The following is a 21570-nucleotide window of genomic DNA, read 5'->3' on the forward strand; positions in this document are numbered from 1 at the left end:
TCTTCTTTTGCTTTTCTTCTATTTTAGAAAAGTTATTCCCCCCCATTTTTGTTGCCCTTGTTTTTATTATTGTTATTGCTGTTGTTGGATAGGACAGAGAGAAATCGAGAGAGGAGGGGAAGACAGAGAGGGGGAGAGAAAGATAGACACCTGCAGACCTGCTTTATTACTTGTTAAGTGACTCCCCTGCAGGTGGGGAGCTGGGAGCTGGAACCGGGATCCTTATGCCGGTCCTTGTGCTTTCTGCCATGTACGCTTAACCGGCTGCACTACCTCCCACCCCCTACTTTCAAAACAGAGACCGTCAACTCTTCATATGAACTTTTCCAGCCTTTAGGTTCATGATTAGTCAACAATTTGTTTGGCTCTATATGTTAACTCTTTTTTCAGCCACCAGGTTCCAGATGCTACCATGATGACAACCAGACTTCCCTGGGCAGACAACCCCACCAATGTGTCTTGGAGCCCTGCTTCCCCAGAACCCCATCCCACTAGGGAATGAGAGAGAGAGAGAGAGAGAGAGAGAGAGAGAGAGAGAGAGAGGGAGATCAACACCCATGTTCAGCAGGGAAGCAACTACAGAAGCCAGGCCTCTCGCCTTCTGCACCCCATAATGACCCTGGGTGCATACTCCCAGAGGGATAAAGAATTGGAAATCTATCAGGGGAGGGGACGGGATCCAGAGTTCTGGTGGTGGGAATTGCATGGAGTTGTGTCCGTCTTGTTCTATGGTTTTTGTCAGTGTTTCCTTTTTATAAATAAATTTTTAAAAAATTCCCAAGATCTACAAAGTATAATCTCCATACCATTCAAGGAGCTACCAATTCAAGAACTCTGAATGGATGAGAATCAGAACCTGGAATACAACGTTCAGGTCACCAAACACATGTCTTCTTTTTTTGTAACTTCCCTTTCTTCCATTCTGCTTTCTCTCATCCATCCATCTACCTATCAATCCATTCAATCCTTTCCTTATTACTGTAAGGCAGTAAACCTAGTAATGAAATAATAATATCAAGGATGACTGAAGCTAAACTATATTAAGTTTTTATTAGGTACCAACTACTGTGCTTTATTAAAATTATGATGTTTAAGTCTCTCAACACCACAGAGTGGTATTACCATCATTTCTCATTTTTACTGATGAAAAATCTGAGGGTCATAGACATTAAGGAATTTGCTAAAATTACCATCTCAGTGGACTGTATAACACACATTTAAAGCAAAGACACAGAGTAATTAGCCAAGGTTTCTGGAGCTCAGTCTAGCAAAGTATAATCAATACTGAAAAAAGGAACCCCAAAACATCTCAAGTGCATGACTGGTTACGTTGTCGATGGTCTAAGAAGTGACTCATCAATTCAATAACAATGTAGAGATAAAAGTGGGGATGAGAGGCACTGAAGAGGCTGTGATAATGTTATACAGAGAGCAGGTGGTAGACAAGTAAAAAGGAAGAGGTAAAAATAAAGGGCATAGACCCAGAGCAGAGAGGCAACAGCTACCTGTAAGTGGCTCTGTGAAGGGCAGAGGGTAGAGACATGGGGTTGTGAAAACATGGTTGTAAGTGGACATGGGGGCAAGGCCAGACACCAGAAGCCTTGATAGGATACACCAGCACATACAGCCCTTTTATAGTTTGGGTAATGAGACAGCAGAGTACTTATCCACAGGACAGTGCCAGAGTTAAGTTGATGTTTGATAGTGATAACTGTGGAAAATAGAAAGAAGACCCTTTGGTTTTCTTTTGTCTATTTGATCAGCATCATTACAGAGACAAGTAGGATCTAAAGGTAAATGAACATTGACATTTGGAGTAAATATAAAAATGTCAACTGCAAACGAGAGTAAATAGCCACCATTTCATCATGAAGTGACTCCATGGAGAGACAGCTTCTAGATATTTGGTAGAAAATAGGCTGAGTACCTTAATTGAGAGGCTGAGTCTCACTTCTATTCAGTTTGTATAACCTCTTTTACATAGTTCAGCAAAAACAATTTCCACTTGGTAATAGAAAATTGGCTGGAAGAAGCATCTCTTTTAACCTTGAGGAGACCTTAATAATTGTCTCAATAGACAAGGACTATTATCCATCCTATAAATGGGGCAAATTTTCAGAAGCAGTATGTTGCACATACATTTTCCAAATAAACAGACCTTCCTGATTCTTCAAACTACGGCCTAAGATGAACTCATTGGCAGAAATGAGGTTTGGGATAAATTTTAGCTTCCCTACCTATTGTGACCTTAATAAAGGCCCTTAATCTCTGTAAGCTTTGATTTCTCAAACTGCAGTGTAGTCATCATTGTATTAGACTAGGTCAGAAGATACTGCCACTATTTTATCTTTTCTTATCTTCCATTTCAGTCCCTGTAAGGATAAAGTGGAGTGGCATGCAAGTACTTAGATATGCAAGATACATAACACGTAGATAATAAATATTAGCAATTACTATCATCATAATCATCATTATATGGTTCCAAGCCCCAGTTATGGTTTTGGTGTTTTCATTATTTAAACAGTATCTTGTTATCTTAATTGACTACTCTCCCATACTGGCTTTATTTCCACGAATTACCACAGAACTACTCAAACTCTTCTCTCGCCGATTAGCTTCACACAGTCATTCCTTCCTCCCTTCCTTTCTTCTCTCTCCTTGCTTTTTTTTTTTCCTTGCCACCAGGATCATCACTGGGGCTCAGTACCTACATGGCTGCACTATACCATTCTCCCCATCCCCCCTATTTTCTTTATTCTCTAATATAAACAGAAATACATAGAAGAGGAGAAAGACAGTGAGATAGAGATAGAGAGGCATCTCCAGCATTGGTCCACCACTTATAAAGCTTCCCCCTCTATAGGTTGGGGCCCTGGGCTTGAACCTGAATCTTTGCACATGACACTATGTGTGTTCTACTGGTTGTTCCACAACTCAGTCTCTCAGAGAAATTCTCTGAGGATTTTCTTCAGAGGACTATAGTCTGCCATGAACACAACATTGGCTATACATATTTATTTATTTATTTTGGGTAGATATAACATATTTTCTGAGAAAAATTATATATATATATTTCTCATAGTGACATTAGAGTATTATTAAAATGAGTTATGCTTCAGGTCAGGAAGATAGCTTACCTAGGAAGATGCCTACTGTGTCATGCAGGTGACCAGGTACAAGCCTAAGTTCCCAACCCACTGAGGAAAGCTTTCATGCTGTGGTGTCTTTCCCTCTCTCTCTGTTTCTGTCTACCTGAAAAATTGGCCAAAGACAGTGAAAGCTTGACAAAATAACTAAATAAAATTAAACAAGCTACTTTTCAAAGGTCAATAGGTTCTAGTCCAGAGATTATCAAATCATAGTTTGCAAGTCAAATCCCAAAACTTCCCATTTCTTTAAAAATATTTACTGGAACCCAGCCATGCCTTGTCATTTACATGCTATCAGTGGATATTTGTTATTGGTATTACAATAGTTTCATGCAACACTCCAGTACCTCCAGTACTGGTTGAGTGGTTGATACAGAAACCATCTGGTATATAAAGGCAAAAATGTCTATTATATACAAACATTTACATAACATTTATTTATCTGATTCTGTACAGGAGAATTTTGTCTAGAGCTTTAGACATCATTGTAGAACACCAGCAACATAATATTTGCTGGGGCTTATGTTTGCATGAGCTTATGTTTGCACTGTTGAGAAGGTTGGTGAGTGTGGGAGGTGGCAACCACAGGGTAATTTTATCTACCCTCCAAAAGATGGGTTTGTATTCTTTCAGAAAGGGAAATGGTTTTGTGTTTTCACTTAACATACATCAAATTAATTCCATGAAACTTGATAGTGATGGTTAAGCCTAGAATTCTGTTGGGAAATAACTGTTTATTTTGCAAACATTATTGTTGTTCATTCAAACACATTTCATGTATTCCTTAGCAGTGATGACTTATTATTGTGACTGCATAAAAGTTTACAGGATTTTTTTTCCTGACAAATACCATTAAAGAACCTCCTAATGAAGTTCATAATTATTCTCAACCTAGGATGTGATTTTGAAGACACAATCATGAAGTTATCAAAAACTCCTTAGGTTTCACAGTGATTTGAAGAGAGAGAGTTAAAACACAGAAGAAGTGAGATGTCAGCTGGTTTAATTCCACTGCCTAATTCAATTCCTGACACTATCATAAGCACTCAGCAAATATAAAGTGAAGGAAAAACACTTTAAAAAAGCAGGAGATTAGAGGGAGACCTACATAGTACTTTGTTATCCCAAAGTATAGATGTTAGTTAATTTTAGTGTGGTCCACTGTACTTCAATTATCCAAAGTGTGTTGTTCTTAAAAATATATATATCATCTGGAAGCTGCTGAAAACCAAGGGAAACAGATACAGCTGTGGCAAAGAAATTAACTGTCTAACTACTTTACTCTGAAAGAGAGCTGTGAAGTATCCTTCAAGATGGCTTTGTGAAGGGTAACAAAAAGCTGAGAAGACAAGCCAAGTTAACAAACAAAAAATGAGCTCAACTCAATAAATAGACTATTAAGTGTTCTGTGATCCCCTGCCTCTACTATAAGAATCATTTCTTCTTGATTCTCTTGCTGATAGCCTGCTAGCAACGTAAAGCTCATGCTCCCTATTCTCACTTTCATTCTTCTTTTGTCTTAGTAGCCAGGAACAGCACACCTCATTTTTAGACCCACTTGTAATGACTATGAGCGGCTTTAGAAGTACCATACTGCTTGAGTGGTGACATCATACTAGTCCACTTTTATCTTTTTTCCCTGATTCAGATTCCTTATTTCTATTTGATTGTTCAGTCTGTACTCTTAAGAACCTCCCAAATCATTCTGGGATTAATATAAGAGACAAATACAAACTAGCAATACATAGGAACAGCACACTGACATGTGCCTGGTTATTTCATGTATTACATTCCCTCTTCTCACCAGCCTTGAGAAAAGTTTACATAAAACTACTTGAAACATATATGGAAAATGTAGGTTCAAATATTTTTTCCCAAGGTCTCACAGATAGATTAGAGCTGGGATGTCAATCTAAGTTTAGCTGATTCCCCAAACTTGTGTTTTTCCTATGACACCGCAGATCAGGGGCTCAGTATGACCCTTGGTCAAACCCAACTGACTGTCTTTGTAAATAAAGTTTTGTTAGAGCAGAGTGAAGTGAATCCATTTCAAATATTGCAAATGTTGCTTACATGCTACAAGAGTAAAGCTGAGTAGCTGTAACAGAGATTGTATGAACTAAAAAGTCTAAAGTTTTGACTTAAAAAGAAAATGTTTACTGATCCCTGTACTACACTGTTTACTGTTTAGAGTTAGTATATTTATTTGGAAGGGAATAACACCATATAATATATCTTAGTTGTAAAGAATTGTATAAAAATATTTGACACCTTAGAGAGTTAAGTTCCAGAAATGGGGGAAAAAAAAAAACTGTGAGGGAAGTGTTCTTGTATGATTTTTCTAGATAAATTTAATGTGCCATCACATTATTTTTCAGTGCTTAATATGGAAGATTTTAAATTGGTAATTCCTTTAATTTTTCCTTTAAATTGTTATAATTAAGATTCACCAATAGTTATAGAAAATTCATGATGGCTAATATCTGCCTATTTTTTTTCTTTTAGTTTTCAAATTGTGTAGAAAAACAAAGCAATATGATCCTCTATTAGGCAAACCAAAAATGGATTTCTCATGTTGAGAAAAAGTAGTGCAGATATGTTGGCTAAAACATTATTATTAAAAATGGGCTGGAAAGAAAAAGGATGGATTAAGCTATAATTTACACATCGATCTTCATGGTGATTTTCCCCTGAAAATGTGAAATTTATTTATAATTTACAGTCCACCCACTTCCATGCAAGGGCTGGAGAAAGCAAAATTTGGCATAAGAATCAAAGAATATTTTATCTAAGATTATTAGATTCAAGTTATAAAAGTGATTTAGTAAGGACTGAAAAGAAATAACTTCAGTAAAGACTTTCCCCTTCAAATGTTTAAAAAGCAAAGAATAGAGAACTGTTCTTTGAATCTTTAAAAACACCACAATTAGGCTTGGCAAAATAGCTCACTTGGATACTGTGCTGCTTTGGCATGTGTGTAAGTCAGGTTTGAGCCTGGTTCGCAATACATTAAAGGAAGCTTTGGTGTAGTGGTCGGTCGGTCTGTCTGTCTCTCTCTCTCTCCTTCTCTGTATATAAACAGACAAATAAAGAATTTAAAATCATTATTTTATATTAATTTCTAAGTAAGACAAGACTATATTAAAAGCAGAAAGAAGAAAATTTCATGATAAAAAATGAAGCGCTAGAAGTCTTTATAGTCTTTATCAGTTTTATTAGTTTCCAGAATGAATCAAACCCTTGGTCAATATTATAAGATCTGATCAGTAAATGGGATCCAATCAATTAGTTTACTATATTATGTGCCATCAAATTTTTTAAAACATCAGAATTGAAATCTAGTTTTCTATATTTCAGTAACATGTGGAGTTCAACCTTTAAAAGATTTTCTGGAACCTCACCTCCCCAGAGCCCTATCCCACTAGGGAAGGGAAGTATAAAAACAGTCTGGGGGTATGGACTGACCAGCCAACTCCCATGTCCATTGGAAAATCTATTATAGAAGCCAGACCTTCTACTTTCTGCATCCATAAAAAATTTTGGTTCATATACCCAAAGGAGCTAATGTTAGGGGAAGATGACCAGAAGTCTCTGAATTCCAATTCCATCAGAATCCAGAGAGAGAAGAGGGGAAAGAAACGACAGACACTCAGAAGAGAAGGCAAGATCATAGAAAAAAAGGGGGGGCAAATATAAATATAAATAGCTATAGAAGTAACAGTCAATCCTATCTGTGATCTTGGGAAAACTAGTGCAGTTCCCAGTGGATGGAATGGGGACACAGAACTCTGGTGGTGGGAAAGGTGTGAAACTATACCCCTGTTATCTTATAATTTTGTAAATCAATATTAAATCACTAATATTTTTTTAATTCTGAAAAAATATTTACAGAACCCTAGTTCCAGGAATGATCGAAAAAGTATAATTTTCAATAAGCTAAACTACCAGAAATTGGGATGAAAATATGAAAAGCACCATAAACAATAGACTAGTGTTTCAGAATCTGGTACTGAAAGCCCACATAATTTGGTCTGAGAAATTAGTAAGGGTCCCAGCTCTTCATCCTCTGATGAAGCTTGGTTGGTACTTACCACAGACTTTGGTTTGGAACTTTCCAGAAATGCCCAAAATAATTCGACCTGAGACACACTGCCCAACCACCATAGCCACTAACTCTGGGAGAAGTGTCTGGAAGTAGTCTGAGGCTTCCTGGGCTGACCACCCACTAAAGCAAATGAAGAATAACAGGATAAATGAATGAAAAGGAGGCTAAGTATACAAAAAGAGAAAATGGACTCAGTAAGGAGCTGCTCAGGGCATGCTATGCTTTAGGGAAATTGCTTCAGCTATTAGCATGCATGTACTTTGACTGAAGACTGCATGACAAGTGTTCTTCCCAGAAACTTAAACAGGAATTTCAACAGTTCTCTTGGCTTAGTTATAATTTCACAGGAAATTGAGGAGGCAAAAGAAATGCTAAGTGACACCATAAGGATGCTGTCATTGAAATACAGATAATACATAATTCTAGAGGTTGAATCTGGTCCTTTAAACAAAGAGGTTAAGTTAATTTTTCTTTTCTCCCCACCCCCACCCGTTTTAAAATCGAAATACTATTCAACTCTGGTTTATGGTAGTGCTTCAGATTAAACCTGGACCTTTTGGTACCTTGGGCATGGAAGGATTTTTGTATAACCACTATGCTATCTCTCCAGCCCTAAAATTTATTTTTATAAAGGAAAAGTGGAGAGAAAACCTATAGACTCTGGACTAGCAAAACAGGTCATCTCAATAGTTGTGCTTTACTAGGCACAACCCAAATTCAAGACCAGCACCAGATGCACTAGGGAAGCTTAAGAACTTAAAGAATAAGAAAGCTATCAGGGGAGGGGATGGAATACAGAGTTCTGGTGGTGGGAACTGTGTGGAGTTGTACCCCTCTTATCCTATGGTTTAGTCAATGTTTCCTTCTTATAAATAAAAAATTTCAAAAATAAAAAAAGAACTGTTTACTTCCATTTGTCCCTCTGTCTATATGAAAAAGTCAGCTTGAAGCAGTGAAGTCCCAAAGGCAGCAAAAACAAATAAATAGACAAACCAAAAGCATAAATCTTACTTGCATTCTGACTGAAACACCTTTCTAGAAGTGTCCCTTTAACTAAGTTTTCTTCCTAAGCCTTTACTCTGGGTATTTTTTTCCTTTACTTAGTTAAAGATATTTTCTTCTCTTTGTGGGGCTTGGAGTCAGACTCTTTCTCACTTCCCCAGATCAAAGTACACACTCTACCTTTAATAGGTGCTACTTATAAATAAATCTGTAATTTTTTTTTTTGGTCAAGAAAAAACAAATAGAAGAAATTTAAATTGTTTGAATGGCTTTTCGAATTTTAAAGATTTTGCTTATTTATCTTCATGTATAAGAGAAAAAGAGAAACTAGAGCACTGTTTAGCTCTGGTATATGGTGGTGCTAAGAACTGAACATGTAACACTGAGAATGTAAGGCATGAAAGTCTGATTCATTACCCCTGTGCTATCTCCCAGGCCCTTGTCTTGATAGTTTTAAACTAGTTGATTTTAGAGTAACTTGATACTCAAATGTTTGCTACAATACAGAAGTTCATATACTAAAAATATGAGTGAGACATGAGGTATAACAAAAAGGATAGTCATTTTGGATTCATAACAGACTTGGAGTCAAATTCTGGATCCACTTAATAAACTTGGAAAAGTGATTTTGCTGCCTTTCAATCTGTAAAATAGAGATTAAAATGACTAATGTCTAGGACTATTATAAGAAGCGAAAGAGAGCAGATAGGTATAAATGTTCTGCAGAAGCTATTACAGAAAATAAACAAAAAACTGGCTGGAAGCTATTATCTGTAAGATAAATGCCAACAATGCTCATTCTAAACTAGCATCCTTCCTACAAATTCCACCACTCCCCCCTGTGTCATCCTAAAAAAGAAAATACCCCAGAAGAGACTGAATCTCTATCTTTTGCTAATAGAAGGCAAATGAAGGGGCCCCCACTATATACAGGATCCATCATCCCCTAGTATACAATAGTTTCTACCTGTTTCAATCTCACAAATGCTGCCCAGTGTGGGGATGCACACATGAAAAGGAACATGAGCCCAGGGTACACAAAAAGTTAAAGTAGACTGATAATACTTCTGGTATTATCCCAGGAAGTGGTCCAGAAGGTAGAACGCAAGACTTACCACCTATGAGGTTCTGGATTCATTCAATCCCCAGCACCACATGCAAGCATTATGACCAGCACCAGGGAGCTATCCAAGGATAGTAGAGTAATATTTTAGTATCTCTCTTCTCTTTTTCCCTTGCTCTCCTTCATCCCTTCTTCCATGCCTACTTCTTTTTTATTTTTTTAAGATTTATTTATTTTTTTTATTTTGCCCTATTATTCTCTTCCTACTACCACTTCTCTCCCACTGGAAGTATGGATCAAAATTGCTTTGGGGGGCAGAAGGTAGGCGTTCTGGCTTCTGTAATTGCTTCTCTGCTGAACATGAATGTTGGCCTGTTTCTGTCTTTGTCTAGTGAAGTAGGGCTCTGAAGAGGTGAGGTTCCAGGACAGACTGGTGAGGTCATCTTTCCAGAGAAGTCAGGGTGGAATTATGATTGCATCTACAACTTGGTCTCTGGAACTTGGTGTTCATGCCTATTTTTTTTAACTGTCCAATCAATCTCTCTCAATCTCTCTCTCTCTCTCTCTCTTTCTCTCTCCCTCTCTCTCTCTCAAAACAGAATAAAACTTGGGCTAGAGATACTCTGAATTGGTTCAATGGGTATAGTGAATGACTTACATGAGGTCCTAAGTTCAGTCCCCAGCACCATATAGGGATATAATAGATAGCACGCACAAAGGTAGCGCTATGGATATTAGACTAGTGCTTTGTTAATTGTCTCTCTCCCCTCTTCCTCTCCCTCCCTCTATCTCTCTAAAAATATAGAGTAAAAATTGGGCTCCAAAGGTGGGTCAGCAGTACTGTACATGTGCAGTTTACTCCCCAGCACTAAAAAAAGAAAAAGAATGTGAAAGAAGGAGATAGAAGAAAATGGAACATGAAATGGGACATCCACATAAAATTTAAATGTAAGAATTTTTCTTTCTCTTCAGCCCAACAGTGCAAAGAGAGATTGGTTCTGAAATGGCAGCCTTTCCTTCGTTTGTCATTATGTTTTACACACAAAGAAATTTTAATGTCTAAAGATGGGAGGTGATGATAAGAATAGAGTTACATGTGTTCTTTTGGCAGCCCAGTCACTGGCACTTAAATTCATTTCTGACAGTTCTCAGAATCAAAGATTTGTAAGAACTGAACTGTCATCTGCCTATCCAAGGGAGATTTCACTTTGGCAGGATTTCAAAAGTGAACTCGCTTGCTTTTTTTAATGCATATTTCTGCCACCACAATATTTTTCTAAGCCATGTAAAATACTGTACTCTCGAGAGGCCTGTAAAAAGAAGCCTGCTAAAAGGAAAATTTGTCCATGTTTCTGAACCTGGAAGTATAAAAATTCAACATTGTTTGCTAAAAATCTAGCATTAGAGCAAAATAGGTGATGACTTTCTCCAAGAGTTTGGGCTTGGTGATTACAAAAAGGCACTTGGATTTGATGACTTTGAAACGACTTAATGGTTAAAAACTAATGGCCCTGTTAAGACTTGGAAGCGAGTCCTGTTATATAACAGTTGGCTCTCTGTAGCAGAATTGCTCACTTCCTAGGGGTCTGACAATAAGACTGGAGGAAGCATAAAGAGACAGTACATCTCAGCTCCTGCTCAAACAACATGTCATCAGAGAGAAAGCAAGACTCAGAACTGAGTGTAAATACTGCATCTGTCACCAGTCTCCATGAGACCTTGATAAAGTCACCTACTTTCACTGGTATATTTCCACTACATTTAAAATGAGATATGGTTCAACATGTTAGTTATGCAGAGGCCCTGGCATGATAAAGAGATTATGGAATTACAGACCCTCTAGTCCCAGTTCTGAGGTTTCATATAACTTACCCTTTTCAGTCTCACTTTTCTTTTTGTTTAACAGAAATAACAACAGCAACCACTGAGTTTAAATCAGAAAGCTCATGTATGCTCCTAATGAATGGCCCATCATAAGCACTCCATAAATGGCTTGCTTCTGTAACTACTGTTATTATTATTACTCCCTACACAGTCACAAAAGCATCAGTTTGAGGATTCAGTCATTGTCAATAAACCCCTGCTTATAGACAACTGAGCTTAGAGTTTCTTTGAGTTTAGTTGAGCTTCTGTAAGTCACCACTCTTCCCACAGACTAGAAGAGTGCCCAAGGTTTTTAAGGCACTTAGACAATGTGTGTAAAATCAATGAGCAAGTGGATAAGCAAGTGATTTAGGTACAGATGTACGAATGTCTTTGAAGCAGCTGCTATACCATAGCTTGATTTCTCTGAGAGTTTGAACAAAGGCTAGCAGCTAATAATTGCCAAGCATGTTCAAAGCATATGCAAGTAGGCCTCCCCCAGGACTAGTCTCTGGCTGAGACTGAGGTTCAGTTGTTTGTCGGTTCAGAAGCTATACTTAAGGGGACGGTACAACTACCACCAAAGACTCTGCCTCCAAATTTCTGTCTCAAAGACACAGGATCATTTGCTTGCTCCAGAAAAAGAATTATTAGTGATCAGGCATTTTCTATGGAAGAGCAGAATGAGAAACCAAACGGGACTCTGGAGAGCTGGGCACTGAAGAGCATAGTAGTGTCAGATCTTCTCAGGGCCATCCAAATACATACTTTCAGATACATCCCCATGCATCTAAAATGGGCATGAAGCAGTATGAAACTCAAACTCTCATCATAGCTTGACTCAAAGACAGCTTTCTATTTCTCAGTCCTCTTCTAAGCCAGTCATTCCAGTGCCATTCTGGAACTGCCTTATCCTTGGCACCACCTGTACTATTATTAACTTAATCCTCATGTTTAAAATCAACTTGCTGGAATAAAATTAAGTAAAGTGATTTTTTGTAAATGAAATCTAAACCACTATGTTAAATGTGAAACCAGCACTGCTTGCCCCAAATATAAGACAACCATAAAAATAAACACTTAGAAACTAAAGATTGTTATTAAAATGGAGTGAGCAACCATCCTTTGCCCAGCCCTGGGTTTGAGACTGCTCTGTCTCAGTCTTAGAAAGGGAGCTGAGCATTAAGATAGTATAAAAACTTGCCTGTCTCTGGCAAAGGTTTCCTCCTTCATTTTGAAAGACAGAACAAGAAGGAAAAGTAGCAGTCACTTTCTTAGAATATGAGTTCATATATTTGGAACCATGTTCAACTACCCCATAAAATCATCACAGGCTTATGAAATCATAGTTTATGTACTCTGATTTTCAGACCTCTTGGCATACCAGATAACGGAGATTTCTTGTTCCTGCGTGCAATTAAATGTTATGTCCCTCTCTCCAGAGATGTACTGCAAAAGAACCAGGATAAGTCTCACAATGGTCTGGTTTTTATTAACCACGTTTACGAGTGCTTTAATGGTGCCTTCTCTTTTCTTCACTTTTCCTTTTCTTTCTTTCTTTCTTTTTTTTTTTTTTTCTTAGCTAGGAAACTGTTATTAGATTGATGACACATCTCATAATGAGGGTGACTCAGAGTCAAGGAAATATAGTACACCTTAACAGGGCCAATATAAATAAGCCTGCTGTTTGGATGCCAAGAAAACACGAGATCCTTGCATTCTTCCAATTGTGTTTATCTGATAAAGACATTAGAATAGCAAGATATTATGATCTATAACCATTCACTGGAAAACTCACACATTCTTGGCCTTGAATGCTTCAGCAAAGTGCTGCACACTGCGGAGCAGGGCAAGGTCCAGGGTCATTGCTTCTACCTTGGCTTTGTGCTGGAATGACAGAAAATAAAAAGAAATGATAAATAACAGCAAGTTCAGTTCATGGTATCAAGTTACAGTAAATGTGTTATGGAACATGTTGGAATTCCCCTGTTTAATATTAGACGCCCAGAGAGAGTATAAATCATTGAGATGAATGGAAGAACAGGACTATTACTGCCAAGTTTGGGGAGGATACAAGGCTGGACTCTGCTAACCTGAAGGTTGGGGGTGGTGCTGTTCCACTCAGTGCACACAAGAGGCTCTAAAGAGTCTTCAGACTATCCAATATCCTCCCACTCTGTGTCCTAAGAATCTGAATGCTATGGGAACCCCAGGATAAAGTCTAGCCAGTGTAAGGACTCAGTGGATGACAGCTTAATGTCCAAACCTACCATCCAGATTCTGAAATAATTTCACCAAGCATACATCCAAAATGGAAGAATACTTACAGAGAATATTTATAGAGAGTGCAATAACAGACAATACTCATCAATAGGAACAGACCTAAATCACCCAGCCTAGAACACTGTATACAAGTAGGGCACATCTGGAAAAAATAATGATGTTGGGGCCAGTGAGGAAGAACTTCAGATGTAGAAAGTAAACATTGCATGCAGGAAGCACTGGATTCAACTCCTGGTGCTACACAGGAGGAGTCTACAAAATAAGTGGAACCCCCCTGGATGATGCACTAGTGCTCTGGCATGTCTCCTTATCTTCTGCCCTCTTATCTTTCATAAAAATGTAGAATAAAAATTGGGCTAGAGAGATGATTCAGCAATATAGTTCTGGTAGTCCTGGGTCTCCAACACCACATAATAGTTGGCTTTTGTTTGTGTTTTGTTTGTTTGTTTGTTTGTTTAACCAGGGCACTGTTCAGCTCTGGCTTACGGTGGTGCAGGGGACTGAACCTGAGACTTTGTAGCCTCAGCTATGAGAGTCTGCTTGCATAACCATTATGTTATCTACCTCCCACCCATATATATATATTTTTTAATCTATTGGGTAGAGACGAAGAAAATCTGGAGGCACAAGGAAGTTAGAGAGGGAGAGAGAAAAAGGGGATATGCCTGGTGGCCAGGTGGTGGTGCACCTGGTTGAGTGCACATATTACAATGTGCAAGGACCCAGCTTCAAGCCTCCAGTCCCCACCTACAGGAGGAAAGCTTCATGAGTGGTGAAGCAGTGTTGCAGGTGTCTGTCTCTTTCCTTCTCTCTATCCATCTTTCTCTCAATTTCTGACTGTCTCTATCAAATAAATAAAGATAATTAAAAACATTTTTTTTAAAAAAAGAAAACAGAAATACCTACAGCACTGCTTAACCACTCTTGAAGCTTCCCCACTTCAGGGGGGGACTGGGAGCTTGAACATGGGTCTTTCCACATTGTAAAAGTGCACTCTACCCAATGTGTCACCACGTATCCCTTAAAAGTATTTTTAATAATGATAAAATAATGATGTCAATAACAATATATATACAGAACTCACCACAGACCAAGCACCATCTCATGTCATCCTCACAACAACTGAGAGATGGGTTATGCTTTCCTTATTTTATAACAAGGCACCTTATAAGAAATCACAAAGCTAGGAAGAAAGGAAGCAAGGATTGACTTCAAGTTACTCTGACACTAAAGCCCAAGTTACCTCCTAAAGAGAAACTAGCAGGATTGGAGTACTTTGGATTGGTGATTTGAAGCAACCATGTTTCACTTTACAGTTTCTGGCAAAATTCTAGAAAGAACAATCTTGGTGTTGTCTTTTCACTCATGACTTGTGTTTATGAAGGATTACCAGTTTTTAACTCAGGCTGGACTTAGTAGTATGCAGTGAAATATTATCACTGCTTAGATCTATCTCTGCAGTAGGACATTCGGGTCTGAAGGTCAGAGCCACCTGCCTGTTAAGGTAAGCCTCATAAAACTAACAGTTAACTCGGGAATTTTTGTCTAGACAATGATACTAAAGTAAGACCAAGTTGAATATTGGGATATTGTACAGATATGGTTGAGTTAGGCATGACCCACGAACCACTATATTTCCATGTGAGTATTATTATTTACATAGCAATCTTCTGCCTTGTTTTAAAAATGACTCCTCCACCACCATATTACCCTCTCAGGGTATCGTCTGTTCCCGGCAGCTAAAACCCTAGCAACCATTGCTATGGAAGCTTTCTACCTTCCCAGAGTGCCTTGTTTTCTCCACTCCCTTTCCTAGCCAATTCTGTCCTGACTTGCCACTTCCAGAATTCTCCTATAAAAGTCACATCTGTTTCCACTCTCTCTCTCTCTTTCTCTTCTGCGTCCTGACCTGGAGAAGGGCTAACGTGAATAGCCTGAGGCGGCCATTTCGCTAGCTCTGCATGGCCTAAACCTGCTGTGCTCACACCCAACTCTGGGGTGTCCGCATGAATAAAGATCTGCGTTCCCGCTCCGCCAAGTTCCTGGTCTCTTCTCTCTCAGCAATACTAGCCCGGCATTCTGGCACCTAACGTGGGGCCTAATATGCCCAGCCCCCAGATAAGTATACACCGCTTGGCTCTCTACAGCCTCATGCTTAACGAAGGCACTGAAGTTCCCTTTCTCCCTCTTCCTATTTTTCTGAGACCCTTCTGCCATGGGCGGCCTTCCTCCTTATGAAGAGGTCTCCCAAACCCTCTATTCCTTTTTCATGAGACAGGTTTTCTGTCTCTGGCACATTTTTCTCTGGGCCACACGTTGGTCCCTCTTGGCTGTGATCGTAGTGGTTGGGAAATGCGCAGGGCCCCCTCCCATGTCTCCCATGGAGAAGGGCGACTCTAACTTGCAGGTTCCTGCTGTCTTAGGGTTCAAAAAGACAATCGATAGTTAATGTTATCATCACATTATTTGGTAATTGGGTTAACTTTGAAAAGTCCTTTTGTTATGGTTTGCTGTACAGTATCTGTCGTATGCTTTACATTGGTTTGTTCTAGCCCTCCCCCGCCAAGAGAATTGGATCAGTCCAGTTAATTTCGCGGGCCTGCTTGGCCCCGCCCCAAGAAACCCCGAGAGAGGGTTCCTGAGTCCGAGAGTTCCTGAGTTCCTGAGTACGAGAGTTCGAGAGTTTCAGGGTTACAGAGTAAGAGAGAGTTCCAGTGTGCCAGAGTTTCAGAGGGCTCTCAAGTACGAGAGTTCCAGAGTGCCAGAGTTGAAGAGTTCCTGAGTTCGAGAGTCGCAGAGTTGCAGAGTTACAGAGTAAGAGAGAGTGCCAGAGAGACAGAGTTCCTGGGTTCCTGAGTTCCAAAGTAAAAGAAAGAGTGCTTGCGCCGCCGCAAAGAGACAGTAGAGTTCTGTTTGTTGATTAGTTTGTCTTAGTTTATGAATCGTTGTTCCTGAATAAAGAAATACAGCTTCCCTACCCAGCCGTTGTCTCCGCGTCTCTGTTACCCGCCCGTGAAGCTAACCCGGCCGGCCAGAGCCTTCCGGAAATTTTAACAACAAAAGGCAGATGCTCAAATCAGTTTTGGAAGAAGGAGGAGAAGCACGCCACTTGACCCAGGGAAAGAGCCAACACCTGGTGTTGTTATACTGCATTATGATCAGGAAGAACAGAGTTGGCAGTCCCACAGTGAAACAAGGTCCCCTCCTCCTCAAGAAACAGAAATTGCCACCTAGAGAATTCACTGAGCTTGCACACTGTGTCTTGAGCTTGGGGTCACAGAAGAAAAGCAAAGCCCTGCCTTCTGCCTGAGTAATCCACATGTAGGATGGTTAAAAATCTCTTCCTGAAAGCCCGGCATATACCTCACACTTCAGAGTACACACTTTACCATGTGTACGAACCTCATTTCAACCCCTTAGCATAACACTGTCCCATCACCCAAGTCTACAGAAGAAACTTCATGAGCAGTACAGAGGTGTTGTGGGTGTCTCTCTCTGCTTCCCACCCCAATCTTTGAAATTAAAGGAGATGGAGGGTCTGCTTAGAGCAGTGGAATCATACAGATTGGAAGCCCAAGAGGGTAATAAATAAATTAACAGACAGACAAATGTCTCTTCTTCTGAGAAGTTTGTCATTGACTAACTCACCCTACCCCACCACAAACAGTCTTATAAACACTTGACCACCTGATTTAACATTCAAACTTAGAAAATTAAGTCATCCTTCCCCTTTATCCTGCCTCCTCTGGTGCCAGTCTCTCCTTTTTCTTAGGCATAACACTCGGACCACACTTAGAGTCTTAACAAGCTCTGAATGTACTGTGAGGAAATTCAAATAGTTCTTCTATTGGGGAAGAAGTGGTAAGGGCATTGTTCCTCTCATTCAAGTCTCTTAAGGAAATCCCATGGGAGATGCAGGCTACATTTTACTAATATGATTAGACATATTTCCCCCTCCAAGTAGAGAGAACATTGCCAGATGGTGACCCAAAAGCAACAGTCCAACAAAAACACTGGCAAGGCCATAGACCTGTATATTCTCTTACATGTGTAGCTTACTATTGCCTTTCGCTCCTTTTCCTCCACTTGAAAATAAAGCACAGAGCTGCCACAAGCAATAAGAATGAAATCAGAACATATACATCCAGGGGGAATGAGGGGGTCACAAGCTATCAAGTAGTGCAGCAGACTAATCAACAAACCCAAGGTTACTAGGCTCCTGGGGACAGTGATTCAAGTCCACAAGCTATCACTCAGGTAACTCTCCTGCCCCAGATCAGGTTTCCTCTTTGTGCTACTAGTTCTGGAAAGGCAGAGAAGCCCATTGAAGGCAATGTTAGGGGAAGATGAACTCCAATTCCATCATGACCCAGAGAAAGAAAAGGAAAAAAGAAGGATATTCAGAAGTGGCAGTGGGTGTAAGTTTGACTTGGGGAGGAAAGGGCAGGTCTGTGGAAGAAATGGGCAAATATACGTAAACATAGGCAGATAGATATAGAAATAATAGTCAACCCATGTCTGTGACCTTGGGAAGGCTAATGCAGTTTCCAGCAGAGGGAATGGGAACTCAGAACTCTAGTAGTGGGAAAGGTGTAAAATTATATCCTATTGTTCCATAATTTTACAAATCCTTATTAAGTCACTAATTTAAAAAAAAAGCAGCTTTCACATTCATATTGTGTGTTCTTAGAGAGTGGCTTAGTGGAAGGACACAGGACTTGCAATCAAAAGGTCTGAATTTTAAGTATTGGGGTCAGTTTAAGGGTTAGAAAAGCATCTGTCTTACATAGTATGATTTTCGCTTGAGGCTGTGAGGTCCTAGGTTCAATCCCCTGGCACAACAGTAATTCATAACTGAACTGAGAAGTGCTCTGGTGGGAAGAAAAAACAAGGTTTCGAGTGCAGAAGTGTATGTGTGGTAGAAGGACTAGCTATTCTGATTGTCTAACAAACAGATAATATTATAGAAATGTGCCTTATTACGGTACGTGAGGACTGGGTTCAAGTCCCCCAGTCCCCACAATCACTGGGGAAACTTCACGAGCAGTAAAACAGTGCTACATGTGTCTTTCTATTTTTCTCCCCCTCTGCTTCCCCCTCCCCTCTCAATTTCTCTGTTTCTGTACAATAAATAATTAAAAAATACTTAAAAAAGAAACATGTCTTAATAAAAGGTAAAATACAAAAAAAGAAAAGAAAAGAAAAAAGATATGTATCCTAAATGGGAATGCTGTAGTTAGCAGACTGCAAAAAGAACACACTGTTTTTAGGAGTGAACTGCTAAGTATGAGGTGAAGGAAAAAGGATTCATCTATCAATGTGAGACTTCCCTAACAAGGCTGGTTGTGAATCTGGGACTAATCACAATTCATTTTCTTGGTTTAACACATGAACTTTGCATTATTATAGCTAACTTTTACTTAAAACTAATACCAAGATCACCCATATATTCATTTCCATATACCCAACCATCCAACTTCTCCCAAATGGCACATTTTACCCATGCTTAATATAGTTCTTTATCAAACCCTAACACTGACATTGGCACAATACAATGTATAGGACCACCTAATTTCTTGGAGTCACTGGTTTTTTGAATGTACACATTTAGTTTTCTTAATTTGCGATATTTTTGTGTATTATTCTATGACATTTTATCACATGTATAGACTCATAAGACCTCAACCACATTCAGGAATCAGAATTCTTCCCTCATCAACAAGGAATACATTATTACTATTATTTGCTAGAATTAACAAATGTCACCTGAAACATGAGAAGTTCAAGCGTTGGTTGGTCAAAGTCTACTCTAAGCAGATATTCATACAAAATCCCAGTTGAAAACCTGTTTAGTACTTGAAATGGCCAACAATTTATAATCCAAATTCCTTAACTTGGATCACACAAAATTTATAATCCAAATTCGTTAACTTAGATCACACAAAATCTTCTACACCAATCAAGATGTGTCAAAGTAAGGAATATTTCCAAACGTCCATGTGATAAAAACAACCAAGAATTGTTGTTCTCAAGCTTTATACCCATTCTGGGTTATGGTGCCAAGTTCATGGTGGTCATCTAGGGACTTAGGCAGATGGAGTCCCTCTTTCTGCAACATCATCAAACTCTACAGCATGGAAACAAGAAAGTGAATTGCACCTGAGACCTGAAAGACTCCTCCCCAATAATGACAACTGTCTTTTCTGCTTCCATAACAAGAGCAAGTTATATGGCCATGCCTGACTTTCAGAAAAGGCGATCTTCCATGTGGCTCCACGAAGAGAAAGAAACAGAAATATGTAAGGAAGGGTAGTAACATTTAACACATAGTCATGTCTCAATCTAGTCTATCTTACCAGACTGATCCCAGGCTGTTTTTCTGTTTCACATTTACATTAACTGTAGAAAGATTTAAGGGGCCGGGTGGTGGTGCACCAAGTTGAGCATACATATTACAATGTGCAAGGACCCAGGTTCAAGCCCCCTATCCCCACCTGCAGGAGGAAAGCTTCATAAGCAGTGAAGCAGGGCTACAGCTCTCTCTCTCTCTCTCTCTCTCTCAGTCTCTCTTCCTTTCCTCTCAACTTCTGGCTATCTCTACCCAATAAATAAATAAAGATAATTTTTAAAAAAGAAAGAAATATTTAGAAAAGACAGATAAGAGGGGGCCCAGGCAAGGTAAGTTGGGTTAAGTGCACATAGTGAGAAATGCAAAGGACAAGCACAAGAATCCAAGTTCTTTGATGAATCATTTAATAAATACTTGTGACAATTTTCTAGACATATGTTGGAGGCTAGCAATGGAAAGGTGTAAGACAATCAATGACTTCAAGAACTTTCTGGAAAAAAATGAGAGATAAAAAGATAAACCAGTGATGGTAATCTGGCTAGGGTAGAACTGAACCAGAGCACTTAACTGAGCCTCAGGGCTCTGAGTAAGAAGGAGGTGGGGGAGAGAAGGTTCCCAGAAGACACTGATGGAGAATGAGTCTAACAGACATAGGACTTAGTAGAGAAATACATAATAAGAATTTACACATGTTCTGGGCAGTGGCACACCTAGTTGAGCACACATGTTCCTTTGCAATGGATAAAAATTCCATAACTGATATTATTTCAGAATGATCAGAAATACATAGTAGCTTTCATGTCATTGGCATGTCGCAAAGTTAGATCAGTTGAACCTCACAAAAGTATTTGTTGTGTAGAGATCATGCAGTGGCTCACTTGATAAAGATCACTTGTTACAGTGCTCAGGGAGCAGGGATCAGCCCCCAGTCCCCACCTGCATGGCAGAGGGGGACTTCACAAGTGGTGGAGCAATGCTGCAGGTGTCTCTCTTTCTCTCTGCTTCCCTATCTTCCTTTCTCTTCCTTCTCAATTTCCGTCCCTATCCAAAATAAATAATAAAATATTTTAAAATATATATATACATACACACACACACACACACACACACACACACACATATATATAGAGAGAGAGACAGACAGACAGACAGAGAGAGAGAGAGAATCCCAGTTTGAGCCCCTGGCTCCCCACCTACAAGAGGGGTCACTTCATAAGCAGTGAAGCAGTTTTGCAGGTGTCCTTCTCTCCCTCTCTGTCTTTCCCTTACTCTCTCAATTTCTCTTTGTCCCATCCAACAACAACAGCACTAACAATAACAGCAACAACAACAATGGAAAAATGTTGGCTTCCAGGAGCAGTGGATTCATAGGGCAGGCACTGAGCCCCAGTGATAACGCTGGAGGAAAAATTAAATAAGTAAATAAATAAATAATTAGATAAAGAAAATACAGACAAATACGGACAAAGGAAAGACATTTACAATTGCACCACTACAAAATGAACAGTTAACCTTCCATATATCCCTCATGTTTTGTGTTTCTCCCTTCTTTTCATCTCTCCCTCCCTCTCTGCTTCTTGTCTCCCTATTCATCTACTCATCATCATATGTCCATCCACCCATCCAACTGTATATATGCCTTCCCATATATTTATCTATCTACCCACCCATTCATCTAGCTTTATTTAACAGAAAGAAATTTACGCTAAGAACTTTGAATCTTAGACTTTCATAAAATGTCTCTCCCAACCTTTCT

At 39.3% G+C, this 21570-nt stretch overlaps 1 protein-coding gene across 6 annotated transcripts in view; it reads right to left on the reverse strand.

Moving 5' to 3' along the window:
• The window catches only part of WWOX (WW domain containing oxidoreductase), a 1192279-nt gene that overhangs the window by 854270 nt on the left and 316439 nt on the right, over positions 1 to 21570 (reverse strand). For all 6 annotated transcript variants that reach the window (XM_060185124.1, XM_060185125.1, XM_060185126.1 and 3 more), the window contains one exon: positions 12981 to 13069. In XM_060185124.1, the coding sequence (XP_060041107.1) occupies positions 12981 to 13069 (89 nt within the window). The remainder of the gene's footprint in view (positions 1 to 12980; positions 13070 to 21570) is intronic.

This window comes from Erinaceus europaeus, chromosome 2 (assembly GCF_950295315.1).
Source record: "Erinaceus europaeus chromosome 2, mEriEur2.1, whole genome shotgun sequence".
Lineage (NCBI taxonomy): Eukaryota > Metazoa > Chordata > Mammalia > Eulipotyphla > Erinaceidae > Erinaceus > Erinaceus europaeus.